Source organism: Phasianus colchicus, chromosome 3 (assembly GCF_987193195.1).
Source record: "Phasianus colchicus chromosome 3, bPhaCol1.hap1.1, whole genome shotgun sequence".
Classification (NCBI taxonomy): domain Eukaryota; kingdom Metazoa; phylum Chordata; class Aves; order Galliformes; family Phasianidae; genus Phasianus; species Phasianus colchicus.
In genome coordinates this window covers 48,627,858-48,644,018 of record NC_143438.1, presented here as the reverse complement: position 1 = coordinate 48,644,018, position 16,161 = coordinate 48,627,858, and the positions used below count along the sequence as shown (strand labels likewise).

Genomic DNA, 16,161 nt, shown 5'->3' with positions numbered 1-16,161 from the left:
CTGTGATTTTATCATTAACAGCAGCTCTAATTAGTACTATCTATAAGCTGTATTTTATAGAAAAAAAATATAGAAAATATTTATACCAAAAAATATATTCTAAAGATAAAAATATTTTATCTATATTCTATAGATAAAAAAAAAAATAAAAGTCAACAATCTGCCCTTCATACTTCAGTTGTGTTGTTTAAAAAATATTTGAGTATCTGGAAGACTCAAAGGCATTTGACATTTCTGATGCTCTTTGGTGATACATTCTACAAAACAAGAATACTTGGAGGTTTGCAAACTCCCTCACTAGATAAAGTCTGTTGTGTCTTTAAACATTAAACAACTCACAGTCACCAAACACTTGTTCAGGAATACAAATTTCTAATTCTATGGGTGACATCTAACATCATTACAACTAAGAATCAAATTCAAGTAGGTTGCATCTCCCCTTCCCAATAACGTGTGCACAATAAGCAGTATTAATTCCATCACATTACATTTTTTAATCAAAGCTACTGAAGAAGAATATCTTACATAACAAGTTTTATTAACCATTCAGTACATTAGCATTTCTTGAGAAGCTGAGACCTTGCTAAGCAGTTTTAATGAAAGCAATTATATAATGCTATCTGCATACAGAAAAATCCTCTACATTCACACAGACAACCATAAGTTTCTCCAGTAACAGTCATGTCAAAAACTACTGAAAATACAAAGGTGGTTTTAATGTAGCAAAAATGTTCCTGCGGTTCAGAAAAAATGGTTTTCTAATAGGAAGAATTTGCATTCATGAAGACAGTAAGCTTGTGATAAAAAAAAATATATCTTCTAGAAGCATAAAATTACTTAATTTTTTTGTAAATATGAAAAGGCATGCAAACAGAATTGTTGCTGATTCTCTCTCCCCCTTCAGAAACACTTACTGGGCCAGAATAAAGAGGGTATTCTTATTTTTATTTATTATTATTTTAATACAACAACCTCTCCCCTCACACAAAAAAGATCCCATACAGAGGTTTCTATCAGCTGTCTTTCCCGGAAATGCTACTTTGGTACATTTGAACACTAAGCCCTTCATACCCCACCCCCCTGTCCCAACTGGTGCAACAACAAAACAACTTAGAGAAAGCTTAGCAAGACCTACATTTGCTGATTTTCCTTTACAGAAACTATATACAAGTACGTAAATCCATAGCAGGGATATTACAGCTGCATTAACATAAACTCCTCAACTGGATTCAAAAGATACTTGCATTCTGTAAGGACTCTACGGCTGCTGCCCATTATATAGTTCTATCAAGGCACTGTACAGTCATTAAATCTACAATGCTCTCCAAGACGCGCTGAAGAATATCGTAAATGTATTTAAGTTGTTAAAAAGCCCTGAGTCAGAACTTTTTTTTTTTTTTTTTAAACCACAGGCTCAGCTATAAAACTTCTAAACTTCTTATACTAAAACCTCTGTGATAACAGTTTTGCTTTGTCAGCACAAAGAAGTTACGAAATACATAAAAAGACAACAGTACGAATTCCAGCAACTTGTGCAAGAATAATATACAATGTACGTGGTGGCAAATCATACGCTTCTACCGGACGTCATTTATACAGTCAGTAAAAATGCTTTGCAATGTATTTAGACATCAAAACCGATGAAGCAAAAACAAAACTGAAATGTTCCCCATCCTTTCCCCAAATACAAACTAACCCAGAATTGAGTACTTTGAGAGAAAGGAGGTAGCATTACTAAAAGCTAGGATGCTGTGATTTTTTAAGTGAAAATCTGACTTAGGTAGCACAAAGAACAGGATAGGCTTCTTGGTTCACCAGCTGCTACTGGAAAGTTGAGTTTCTGATGTTTAATGCACAGTATTGTAGAGGAAGCTTAAACAGATCACTAGCCCAAAGCAGCTTCTTCAAACAGCCTGGTGTTTGCATAAACTGCAACTAATACTGCTAAAAACAGGTATGCACACATAAAACTTCGTCTCTAGAAAATATCTACACAATAAGGACTTAAATTATTTTAAAAGGTCATTTAATGTCTTTAAAAGAAGCTAGAATACCAATCGTAAGACTATGCTAACAAGGCACAAGTACTTGTGCAAATCTGCTAGATCCTCACTCAATTCAAGTTAGGAATAACAGTTTCTAATCAACCTTTCATATTTACAAAGTAGCTCACTTATTCTCCTGCCACATTAATTCAGTATCCATGCCAGTAAAATGGGATTCCTCCAAACTCTTAAATACAAGTACAGAGTATTTCAACAACTGGAAGGTAGGTATTATGAGCCTAAATTCTAAAAAGTGCCAAATGAGTTCAATGGGAATTTGGGGTGTAGCAGATGGTACACAGCAAGTCTGTAAAAAAAAAAAGCAAAACCAACATCAACAACAACAAATACAATTATTTAGCATGTTCTATTAGCCTTTTAGGTTGTCTCAATACTTTAAAATCACTATGTAGTGATATGACAAGTTATGTTCTATTTCAATTCTACTGTATTGAAAAGAAAAAGGATTTACTTAAACATCTGAACATACCTTACATCTGAACAGTACTACTAGTTCTTTTCTTGATTGGTTGAGGAAGCTAATGGAGGTATATCATCCAATTTAATTTCAAAACTGCTGTTGAATATTGAGGGACAATCATAAGAAACAAAGCCTGTTTTTCATTCTCTTTGTCCTCTATGTCTTCAAGTGCTACTCGATTTGCTAACATTTTTCTTCATTGAGTTTTTTGAAGGACAACTTGGGTAGGCTACACATCTCTTTCACTAATTAGGTCAGTAGCAATATTTCAAGCATGTTACTCTACCTTGCATTTCTAGTTCAGTTGTTTCTCTTGATATCTTGAAAGCGTGAAATTACATTCCCAACAGTGATACCTTTCAACTGCAATTGTCACACAGCACTGTCCAAGCCCACTTGGCATGATTACAGTACAAAAGACTACAACTGCTCCTATAGCAACACCTTCAATCACTGTGTCTGTATCCATTTGACTGTGATGACATGCAAGTATTAAGAGTATTATGGAGTAATGTACAGCTTCTCTTGTAAAGTACAAGCCTATCAGTGGACTCAGCTATTTTTGCTAATATCTTGCCTCCTGCAGATCGGGAATATTTATCATTCAACTCCAGTTATCCCCCCAGGATACTTTAGATCAATTCTTATTCAGCTGCATTTTTTCAGCTAATGCAAAGTTGAACTACTTTCAAGTAGTTCTGACTTGTTCCAGTAAAAAAGAATTAGAAAAATGCCAGCTGCTACAACAAGGTTTTAGTTTTGAGCTGCATTATCAAGAAGAAATCCACTCTGCTTTTATGTTTATACAGGTCCCCTTGAAGAACAAATAGGGCATGATATTCAAAATGTGTCTACCAAAACTAGAGGAAACAGATGTGATATATTACAGAGCAAAAATCAGGATGGATGGACAAATGGCACATCTCACTACAAAATCATTTTTGGAGGAAGCCTGGAAGGAAGCTGAAGTGTCCTGTAGACATTTCAGCTGACAAACACACTGTAAAAAAATCAGGCTTAGCGGCATACATACTGTCTAAGTAAGTACAGGAATTAGTACTCGTGCAATTGGAGTCTAAGTGGAGACAGTGAAACAACAAAGTGGAAAAAAAAGTTTTTCATCAAAGGTTTTCCAAACCTCCTTGAAGTCTTCATATTTTAGTACAGGGATCCAACGAGTACCAAAAAGGGAGGGTTATTTACTTTGGCCAAAAAGACACAGACATAGATAATTTCGAACAAATGACTATTAATATACAAAATAAAACAATATTATATTGATTCCAGGTTAAGACTGTGTCCAATGAAAAATTACTGCAAAAAATGATGAACACATTTGCAATTCTGAATAAGGATTAAGTTGTCTATAGAAAAGTTGTACATTACTTCACTTTGTTAAAAGACACTGGCCATACACTGTTTCAATATATCATTGTAGCTGTTTCCTGGAAAACACTACTAAGTGTTTAAATCTTACTGTTTAAAAGTTTATCTATCTTTGCAGTTTACTAGTAACATTCTTCTGAGAATTTTGCCAAAGTTTACAAGGTTCTGGCATATCAACACAAGCTTCAAAAGACTGAGATCGATTTTTCCAAAGAGACCAATTTTATTCCTTTATTCCTATTTGGATCTTCCCTTGAACTATCCCTTTTGCCACATTTTTGCAGTGAGAATGAAACAAGAAATTAATCTTTGCTGAAAGGAAGGCACTTCAATGATTCCAGCATGTATTTCTTCACTGATCTGCATTCACACAAAGCCAGCACAATGGCAAAGGGCTACACAAACTGCACTCAGGAAACTGCTGAATATCTTACAAGCAAGAACACATGCAAACAACTCTTAAATCAGCATACTTTTTTTTTTCTTTTTTTTTTTTTTCTGTCCAAAAAGACAGAAGGACATATTTGTTATCAAGACGTTAATTGTTTGCAGGTCCTCACAGCAGTACTTTCAGATTCATGAATACCTTTCAGACATATCAGTGACACCTAATGCCCTCATACAAATTAATCTCACCTAGGCATGGCACCGAAATCACTGCTCTGCCAACAATATCCTGAACTGCAGTATTACCTATTGATCCTAGCTAACACGGTTTTCACATTCAATGTAGGTGAAAAGCTAAATTAAATTTTTGATCCTGCTGTTGATTACTATTTGTCTGGAGACAACATAACGGAATTAAAAAAGGAAAACTATACCCATTAAAAGCTTGCTTCAGACTTTGTAAGGTAAGATACTGAAGTTTAACTTTTGCAAACTTCACGTCTAGTTTTTCTAATTTGTAGACACAGAATATTTGAATGGCCCCACATATTTATCTGTTCCCCCAAAACTGATCGAATTCACTCATCTGAAATGGATAACTGACCCACTGCTCTCCTTTCCAACCAGATTAAAAGCTATTCCATAAGAATCTATGAGGCTAGCAGAGTCAAGAGGTTCATATTATTTAGGTCAGCTTGAAACTGTTACACTAAAGTGCAGTTTGAAGAACGTAACCTTTCTAAACCAGATTTGTTTTCTTTATCCTGTTTCTATCCCAGCTCATCTTCAGCAAAGGGCACATTAAAGTTGAAATTATCTTAGCATCGTATTTTGAGACCTGATCTTATGGAAATAGCATTATGTTTATTACAACTGTGCATACATTTTGTATTGACTATGCATTATTGTGTATTTCAAGATGAAAACCATTACAAATTATAAACGTCACAGAATATTTGAACATTCTCCAGAAAAGCATTAAAAATAAAAAAGCACTAAGTAGATTTATACCCAATAGTAACTGGCATTAAAAAAAAAAAATAGAAAAACTACATCACTCAACACATTATACACACATTAAAAAAACAAGAATGAAACCAAAACAAGATTGTCCCTTTACACTTTAAGGGGAAGAAAATGACAGAAAGAAAACAAACAAAAAAACACAACAAAAGAAAGGACTGCTGTAAATTAGCATCTTTTCTGAGTAAAGTTAAAAGCTGACTGCTCAAATACTGTTCTAATTATTTGGTGTGTTCACAGTCTTTAATGAACCTGTGCTACAGTATTAGAAATGTTTTCATTAGAACCTTTTACTGCCTTTCGAACTTGTAGAGATTTAAATGATCAGAATGTCCTTACTATTCATAAGCTAACAACAGATACTTGTTCCACTTCTTAATACAAAAGAATCCTTCGTTCGATTGCCTTGCGGCAAATAGGGCATTCACTCATTCGGTCTCCACAAAGCTGACACGTCCCATGGCCACAGAGAAAGATCATGTTCTTCAGACGGTCCAAACAGACAGGACACATAGTCTGGAAAAGATTTTAACAGGTTATATAGTCAATGGCAGCAGGGATACAGTACTGAGCGTGCAGTACATAAATTAAAGTTAACAATAAATATGCCATCTTAAGCATAACAGACTGTTGCCACAGCATAACCCAGCTACTAAAGCATATATTACTTAACCTGAAAAGTTGTGGCCTTTTTTTTTTTTTTTTAAAACCTCCACTTGTGTTTTGTTTTGTTTGTTTGTTTTTTAAATGCACATTTTTACATCTCATCCACTTAAAGTACTGGGGCTTTTCCTACCCCATGATGACACAATGTTGTGCCTTTTTTTTCCCCCCTGCAGGGGAGTTACAACATGATGACCCTTGGGGTGCCTTCCAACCCAAGCCGTTCTATGGTTCTATGATACCTTTAAATAAGTCAATCCAGTAGTAGGTCGATATCACATTTGCAGCATCACCATCAACATTTGCAGAATTAAGATGCTATTTTAGCAACATTCACCTTGATATAATGCAACCTTTCAGGATACAAACACTACACAAAGTTTTATGTCATGTAATGCTCAGGTACGTGGTTTAGCAATTCCTTCCCAGGCCTGTAGTTCATCACATACTTACCTTACAAAACAAGCACTGAACAAATGCAGAAATAATAAAAAATACTGCATCATCAGTATTGCATATAAAGATTCAGTAATAGCAATTCTGGTTTTTGCTTGTATAAATTATCTAAGTTTTATATGAAGAGCAATTTAATAAATCTGTGACCTTCAGTCATAACAATAGCACAGCAAACTTTTAAAATCCGTTTTAACTGCTGAACATTATAGTGACAGCCAATGCCCAATCAAGATCTCGTAAGGCTCTTCAACAGCAAAATTTATTTAGTACCAAATGACTAAGGAACAACGTCCTTCACCTTTTGTCATATGCAGAAACTGAAGTTTTCGTAAGGCATGTTCCTTCACCATAAACATACTGCAACTATATTTTACATTAGGATTTCATTTTTAACAGGCTTAATAAAGGTTAGTAAATGGATAGATGATTTAACATATAATTGTTAAGTTTATTCTATAGTCTGACAAATCAAATATAAGATGCACTCAAATCTGAGACACACTAACATTTAAAAACACTGAACTCATACCTCATTCACTTATGATATGAAATGCCAGCAAGTCCAACATTGGAAACAAATTCATTTTATCACCACCTTGCACCTGTGTTTTGTTTCCACACTTATCATGGGGAGTTCAGACCATTCATCTCATGAGAGATGATCCATGGCAGAAACCCTACCAAGTATAATCTTCAAGCATCCTTCCTATGGAAACGACAGATACTATTTCCTAGGGCAGGCAGCTTAGATGAAGACATACATATATATATTCACCATCAATCTGCTTACACCAAATTTGAATTCACACAGAATTTGGCCAAATGCCTATTTTAATCTCCAGGACATCAGTATAATGGGCCAGCAGTGACACGATTTCCAGATAAATTCTTCTGTCACTTTGTATAAAAAAAAAAAATAAATTATTCTTGACAAGAACACTATGCTCCATCTTTGTCAGAATTTCAACAGCGTCATACCAAAGCACAAATTAAAAACTTGCAGACCAACAGTCAGTCCAGCTTATTTTTCCATTCACACCAAGTCACCATTTATACTTCCAATGGGAAAATCAGAGCTTGCTTCTTTCAGTAATCTACAGACTTCAAAATCAAGTAGCTGTCAGTTTCTGATGAACACACAGCTGCCTCATTACCCGACATCCTTTGATAGAAGACTGACAAAGGCAATCCAAATCTCACCTCTAGAGAAAAAAAAATAAACACAAAAAACTTGCAGACCTTACTCTAGATGTTTAGAACCAATTTTTTGCCCAATTCCTCCAGCTAAGTACAAATGTAAAATACATTTAAAATACATTACTTGTTTATTTCTTAATATGATACTATTTTAACATTAATACTACTTCATACAGTAGGAGAATTCAGCTGGCAGAAACAAACCTGCTGTCTGCTATGCCACTATGCTGACAAGGATTTTCTCAATCAGTTCAAAAGTTTCCTAGCCAGGATGCAAGACAAAGTATGTGAGTTTTACCCAGCTTCCAAGGAGCATCCAAAATTTAAGCACCAGCTCATATGCACTTTTACAATGCAATAAAGTTAATGCATGCCTTACACAGATTTTGTGCCACATCATTCCACTGTTCTGCTAGTTTGCTAGAACACTCTCTGTATGAAACCATATTTTACATTTCTTTTATCTGCAGGGATTGTCTGACTCCCATATTTTGAAGCAAAACAAATAGTATAAAAAGGCACTACCATCTATTGTATGTGAAAATTACTTTGAGAGAAAAGAGCAGTCTTCAAAAAGCGTTCAACACACTTATAGCTTGGTCTGATAATTTAAATATATCAATTTTTACCACTAAAAAGATGTTCTAAACTGTTTGAAGTATTTCCTCATTATCAAAAATATTTTCTCCAATTACATGCAGGTGCACAGTGACAAAATAAATTCATTTTTAAGCAGAAAGAAAGTGATGTAGGTATGGTGAAGGAACATACATAAGATATTAGACAGATGATGGTGATTATGTATGAAATGAGGTGAAGGTATTGCAATTACAGTCACAAATGTTCACATTCAGGGAATCCCTGAAGAATGGTGTGGTCATCAGATGTGGGAGATTCAGCTGACATCAGGCATCACTTCTGCTTGGCACGAGAAATGGTTTTAAAAGCTTGCTGCACTAACATATTACATTATCATTGAAGGTATGGGTTGAAACATAGGTTTATACCTGCTGAAAGAGAACAAATTAATTTTAAGTACAAAAAGATCTGTGTAAAAGGGAACTATTAAAGCACAAATCAGAAGTATACATGACCAAAGTTCAATGCTGTGCATCACTTGAAGCACAAATTTAAAAGATTAGATCACTAAGTGTAATCAAGTCCTACTTGCTGCTCAAAAATACGATACAAAGCTTGCCTCCTCACCGGAGTAAGCAGAAATGACACTAAACAAAACATGAAAGAGTCTCAAGACAAAACCACACGAGAGCAATCAGAACAACCTCTTTCCGGTCAACCAGGTGTGGAATAATCATTAGTTACATACTGATTTTAAAACATTTTAAAAAGATAAAAGTGAATGTCAAAGCAAAAGAACCTCAGTTCTCAAAACAATTAAATTAAATATTAGTTGTTGTTGAAAACATGAAAACCAGAAAACTTAAGTAGAAAATGACATGTATAAAGTGATCTTTTTTCTCCCTATAATAGCATAACTTTCTGATATTGGAAAGCTTCTTGCTAATATTTTCTACGGTTAGAATTTTTATGACTAAGAGCACTTCTGGAAAATTGGAAAAAAAAAACAAACCTGAGGCCACATCTAATCAAGTAGAAAAACTGTAAAATGAAGTAGTCATCCTTTCATATTCCACCCCCCAAAAAATTATTACCATATCCAAACAGAACTCAAATCAAACTCAAAGTAAGTAGAAAAAATATTAATGCATTTAAAGAAAACAGATTTCTTGGATTTAAGCATGCATCAGTATATTTGGATATATCGTTTTAATGCCAAAGTAATAGCCTTATTATCTCATTCTTTTCATCCAATTATGTTTAAAGTAAAACTGAAGCAAACCAGCAGATTTAATGTCACAGATACACAGTAGCTCCAGACATTATCCTTGAGGAAGACGTATATTTTTCAAATGACAATATTTAATTTGCATGTTCCTTCTACACAAACTATGAAGGAATGTGTTTTGAATAAGATATTTGAGTTCTAACTGCCAGTGGGGTCTTTGGCCAATTCTCCATATACCAGAGCAGTTCTTTTCAGACATGCTACCAAGGCTAAATCTTGACAGAACATCAGTTCTCAAATTTAAAGTATTCAAAGGTATGGACCCTAGAAGTGGTGATCCAAAACTTCAGTCTTAACTTGTATGTATACCAACAGCTGAGAGCAATAACTGTCTCAGCTGGATGTGATGCTGACATCACTGAAGCATCACATACTGCTATATGCCTCCAAGAGGAAAAGGTTAGTTGTAAACATGAAGGCTCCTCTGTCTCCTGTATCCATTAAAACAATTTTTTTCCAATTGTTATATTCAAGGGAGCCAAAAATCACATTATCAAGGCTCTTATCTAATACAGTAAGTTCATACAACAGTCAGACACTCCTTTGCCGCTGAAAACATCTCAAATATTCATTGCTCAGATGGAAAAGAAGGAAACCATTCAGTGATTTACCATAGCAAAGTCTCACATGCAGACAAGTATGTAAGCCATTTCAATTGGACTACATTTACAGATGTAGCAAATTTAAATATTCTCTATTCTCTGAAACAAGTTTTTTTTGTTGTTTTTATAATGTTTCTAAATTGCATGCAATTTAGTTAACTGATGAATTGCCACTGTCATCTATGGCCAATTTGAATAGATTTCTACCTGCAAATATGATGCATAATTACAAAAGAAAAAAAACTTTCACTTATATCCCAAATATTCCAGTTACAAACACAACTGCCTGAAGAGTACGTACAGTAGAGCCTTTCATGATACAGCTGGCAGCCACTGTTCAAAGGTAGCTCACAGACAAGTAAATGTTAAGCTAGGCACAGAGCAGTGAAGAATATCTACTTCTGTGAGAACACCTGCTGCTGCAGCTAACACATTCAGGTCAGTTACAGCAGCACAGGACATACTGACTAGGCAGAGCACCCTTTTTTAAGTCACACTGACACAGATGCTCTGGTAAAAGGATCATCGAAAATTGCCACCTTTTTTTAAATCTGTATGTGGAAGACAAATGAACCACAAAAATTATTGGTTACTTAACTAAAATTTAAGAACTGAATCACTTCAATGGGTTATTTTGTTTTAAATAACAGAAGATGCATTGGCTTTCCACAATTACCTTACTGGTCCATAATATTTTTATCTAGCAGTTTTACCTGTTCCTTGATGTCCTGTAACTGCTGCTGCAGCTTCTGTACATCTGCATTGACGTTAGTGTTGTCTTTGTCTTTCTGCATAACTGGAATGTTACCACTTGCTAGAGAAAATAGAGATTTTAAAATTTAGAGAAAATAAAGGTATATGATTACACCTAATGAAATAGGAATAATTATTTTCAGAATACTAACTACAATTTTTTCAATTATTTGAAGCGATGTCATCAAAATACATTTCATAATCTGAATTCACTAGAACCTCACTGCAGCTCAAGTCCCAAGCAAAAAAACCTGTGAGTTTTGTAGCAACAAATGTGGTAAATAGTTCCTCAGTAAGGATGCTCAAGATGCCTGTAAGCCCCTCTGTGTTCTTAGAATTCTTATTTGTCAGCAGTAATTCTCCAGTGAAGTTCTCCGCATACACACACACACACAAAAAAAAAAACTCCAAAACCAAAAAAAACCAACAAAAGCCTATAGCCAAGTCCTTTCACATTGAAAACATTTTTTAATCCATACAGCTGATTCTATTTGGTGATGAAAATCACACAAGTTCCAGGGAAGCAGTTTGTTGAAATTTTAAACAAACTCAGTGTACCATTTTTATCTTTGACAGATCCAGGAAGCAATGTTGCTATGTGAAACAAAAAAAAAACCTGAAAAGTACTTCAAATTTCCAACATGCGTAGTTAAAAAATTATGATTTTAAGGATTATACTTGTCTGTTTAGGAATACCATGACAAGAATAACCTGGTTTTCCAATTCAGATAAAATGCAGCCCAAACATTGTATACCACATATATTATAAATATCCGTGGATTATTTTTCCACGGAAATCATTCAGAGAAGTCGTAAGAAGTTTAAGAAATGGTCAAAGGTGCAAGATTGAAAAACCATCATGAAAGTTACTTATACTTAGCTGCAGAACATTTACCACTCCTCTATTAGTCAGATAGTTCCAGAAGTAAAAATAAAACACAAATTTACTCAAGAAGTTAATGTATTTTTCAGCTTCTACTCTGGATGATGGAGGGAGACTTTTCATGAAGTGGTTGGTGCTATCATGGCATCTGCTGCTAGCAGTGCAAACAGCAAATGGGATACGTAGCTTAACACTGTTTTCTTAAACTTTTCTTCAAAAAGGAGAAGAAAAATCAAGGCCATTTCATAGAAGGAGAATGAAAATACATTGGTGGGAGCAGGGGAAAAAGTACGGGTATTGGAGTCACTCACAAATATCATCAGTGGTATCTTCTGTACCTTTCCCTCCACAGCACATTATGAAAGGCACTCTTCGTTCTACCACTGCCCGACACTGTACACATTTCTTCATCAAGCTTGCACAATCTGAAAGGACAAAAATAATCTAAACTTAAATCCTGCTATTTTTATTGTTCCTTTTTCCTATCCACGAACTTGTTTATTCTTTGCAGATTAACTTTACAGAAATATCATAAGAAAGTCTTACAATACAACTAAGTTGGACTCAAAATCACATTCTTAATGAAGTTTTAGGGGTTTTTTTTTGTTTTTTTTCAAATAAAAGTTTTCTCTTTGAGGACTATTTCAAAAAGAACATCCCATAAAGTCTACTTACTCTCACAAGCGCACATATGACCACAAGGCTGGAAAAGGACTGCTGCCTTTTTGTCTGAACACACTACACATTCTTCAATCTGTAAAGTACAATAAACATACATATGAGAAAAGTTTATCTCCTGATGTTTACATGAACTTGCATTTTTCACTCTCTCTCTCGAGGCATGTGGATTTTAAGGAGCTCCATTTGATGTTGTATTTACCAATTTATCACCTCAGAATGCAATTTAAAGCAGTTACCATACTGACTTTGATATTTGCTGGCAAAATTTATGTGTTCAGTATACTGACAGGCATAAAGAAGCAGCAAGGACATTTCTTTTTCTTTTATCTTTTCTATTTCCTTTGCCACAGTGTATTACAGTAACCTGTACTAATATTCTGGGTTTTCTCATACTATTTAATGTGAAGAAATGTATACAGTGGCCACAGACGCCTCAAGCCACTCCATTCATATTGGTCTGGATCACCTCTTCCAGATCATAAAAAAAAAAAGAACAAAAGCCAATTATCCAAAGGTGTTTGGATAAAGATAAAAAGAACAGAATGGATTTTCTGCAGATTAGAAAACCTGTAAGTGGAATATGAGATTTATTTATTTAAACAGCCAAAAAGCAGCAGAAGGACAAGACCTGGTGATTACTGGGAATAAAACACTCAAACAAAAGCAGTGGGGATGCACCAGACTAGTCACAAATACCTGTGAGTAACCATTTGAGAAACCTAAAGAACTTAGTCTGATTAGGTCCTCAAAATAGGACACAAATAGCTGATACTCTAAGGGAGAAAGCATAAGAAGATATAACTTCAGATGGCTGTATTACAAACTCTGACGACCTGAATAATAAAGATAATGATGGGGAGAGAGAGAATGAGCAACAGACAAGACAAAAGTACAGGCAAACAGAAAAGAGCATCACGTGATACAGATAGTTCCATCCAGTGAAACACCTGTAAGGCAAAATGCTGCTTAAAATACACTACAGTTTTCCTTGACTTTTCTTTTTTATTTTTTTCACTTCAATATAAAAAAACAGAAACAAAAAGCTGTGGAAGTTTACCTTTGTCCTAGACTGAACTTGTTCTTTACAGATGAGGCATTTTTTCACCCGTGGTGAGCACAGAGAACACGTGGCAATATGTCCACATGGGCCAAACAGAGTATCTCTTTTCATATCTGAACACACCATGCATTCTTCTAAGGTTTCAGAGTCATTGTTGATCATAGATGGACTTCGGGAACCAACCTGACCACTATAAAGAAATCTTGCAGTGAGACTTTCTTATTTTTATTTTTAGCTCATGCTGCACAACAATAAGCTGCTTATTTATACATTCCTATGCACTCAAGCACCAGTGTATACGATAAAACAATCCCAACTATATTTTCCCAAATGTACAGTTGACACCAGTACACAAGGTTTCATGATCAGTTAAGACATCCTGCAAAAACAGACCACACAAATCAGAATAGCATTTTGTAAATATAAAAAACCTCCTTCCCATTTCCGAGTTTACTTCAGAATAGGGAAATACCCTGTAGATTCAGACCTGCAAAACACCTAGAAAATCCTGAATATATTTGTAATACTTTGCAATCAGGCTTATAAAAGAACCCTCAAAATCCGTAAGTGTCCTCAACCTATTTGTCCCCTGCTGCAGCTCACCCAGCAGAGGGAGCACAGATTAAATGTAAACAGCTTAGTCCCATAGTGCTCACAAGCCCATAAAAGGTGGCAAGAAATAGGAACAGCCACAATGATGAAGCTGACAAAAAAAAAAAAAAAGACGGCAGAAACAACAAACCTTTCATGCTGGGGCAACATCAACAAAAAACAGTTCCTCTCTGTGACATTTTGGAAGTGTGGTCTTTGTTGTCTTACAGTGATTTTTAAACAAGAATTAAGGATAAGAATCAAGTCAATAATGGGAATATAACTGGAACAAGTAGCAAGCTGTAAATTTTCATGTGCAAGATACCAGCGAAACTGTAATTCTTAGAGAAGAGCATTTGAGGTGCCAGGTCTAACCTCTTCTTTTCTCTTTGGAAAGTCATATAATGATTCAGCTTGACAGGTACTCAGGAGGTCTGTTATGCAAAGCAGAATCAGCACTGCATTCACACCACACTATACAGGGCTTTGCCCATTTCAGTCTCCAAAAGTTGCACAGACTTCTGAGCCTCCATGAGCACTGTCCCAATGAGCACTTAATTCTTCCAGTGATTTCCTCCACCCCTTTCCTGGAGCTGGAATTCTACCAAGTACCAGCTGAATCCTCCCACCTTTCCTTTCCCTTCTTCCCACAGGAACATGCATTTTGCTGCAGTTCTAGTCCCTGGTACTGCAATCTCCACCCTGAGTGTAAGAACCAGTGTTGTTTACTTCCCAACTCATCAAAATCCTTGCATACCAAGCTCCAGGAAATAACCTGCTCTAGTCACACACAGTCTAACTCTCCAAAATTCTTAGAACCTAATCCTAATTAGCTAGACCTTTTTTGAAGTTAGCAAACCCCAAACCTATTCAGTCTCTCTCTCTCCCTGCTAACAGAATTCCTCACAGCCTGGTCAGATAGCTGTTTTTCCTAGACAAAAGCACAGCCAGGCCATTACACTGTTATGACGCCTGCAGCAAACCCACAGCTCAGCAGGTAAGAACAGTAAGCCCTACCCAGATCCAGACACCACAGGGCAGGGGTGCAACCCACCCTGGCTGATACCTGCCAGAGCAAGAACAAGGCCTAGGAATAAGGTACAGTTCAAACTTCAGTCACTACATGGAACTCTTGCAAAACTTACTTAAGTTTCAACAAGTGCATTTGCAGATAGCATTTGATGTACCACTGAATATAAAGAATTAAGCAAAAACCAAGAAAATGCTTGTAAGTTTTAATACTACAGGTAATAAAAGCATGATTTTTAAATACATCAGTTAATCTACAGAAAACAGATTGGAAAGTAGGAATTTTATTATTATACTAACCTGACTTTTTCTTTGTGGCATTTAGCCAGTGCTTTGCAGAGGCTAGGGTCAGGACAGAGATCAAGAGGAGACTGACCCTTCTTATTACGAATGCTGAGGTCAGCTCCATTGGCTGCTAGGAAGCAGGCAATAGATGCTGCACTCTTCTTCTCTGCTCCCTGAGTGCCAAGTCCCATTATTAACTGAAAGGAAACAAATACGTAAGCAACTTGAGACACTGTGCAGTTAAGAGTAGCCTGACCAAAGGAAAACATGCACATGTGTACATAAACATGCATATATCTGTATGCCCAAGGAAGTGACTCCAGAAGTAAGACTATTGTATGGTTGTTTAACTCTACGTCAGTTGTACTCAGCTTTTCTTCAAGGAATTAAATTCTTCAAGGAACAGGTCAGCTACTGAAACACCAAATCTCCTGCAAACCTATACATACTGGAGAAGTGGCTATGCTTCTGTAGTAAGCATTTAAAAGGGTATAATCCCAGTCTGTATATATGCAGAATGCTAAAACTAAAACTGCTGAGTTCACACAAAATGGTACCACCACCATACTTGAACTGAGAACAGCTGGGCAGAGAAGTAGCACGCACTTTTATAGCCCAGTGCTTATAGCAACTGCCCAACAAAGACTTGATTTAGTTGCCTTCTCAGCCTGATGGGATTTAAACTCATATCTGTCCTCCTGTCCTAATCATTTAATACTTCTTCACCCTTTCATAGCTACTATTATATTAGTGATTTTTTGTATTAGTTCAT

At 35.7% G+C, this 16,161-nt stretch overlaps 1 protein-coding gene across 4 annotated transcripts in view; it reads right to left on the bottom strand.

The window, feature by feature from the left end:
• Positions 1-474: 474 nt before the first annotated feature.
• MIB1 (MIB E3 ubiquitin protein ligase 1) overlaps positions 475-16,161 on the bottom strand; it is a 72,567-nt gene continuing 56,880 nt past the window's right edge. For 2 of the 4 annotated variants that reach the window (XM_031612924.2, XM_031612920.2), the window contains exons 16-21: positions 15,405-15,586; positions 13,482-13,674; positions 12,419-12,497; positions 12,055-12,168; positions 10,821-10,921; positions 475-5,838 (exon numbers count right to left, since the gene is read on the bottom strand). In XM_031612924.2, coding sequence (XP_031468784.1) covers positions 5,698-5,838; positions 10,821-10,921; positions 12,055-12,168; positions 12,419-12,497; positions 13,482-13,674; positions 15,405-15,586 — 810 coding nt within the window. In that variant the 3' untranslated portion in view covers positions 475-5,697. The remainder of the gene's footprint in view (positions 5,839-10,820; positions 10,922-12,054; positions 12,169-12,418; positions 12,498-13,481; positions 13,675-15,404; positions 15,587-16,161) is intronic. The other 2 variants (XM_031612921.2, XM_031612922.2) reach the window with 2 other exon arrangements.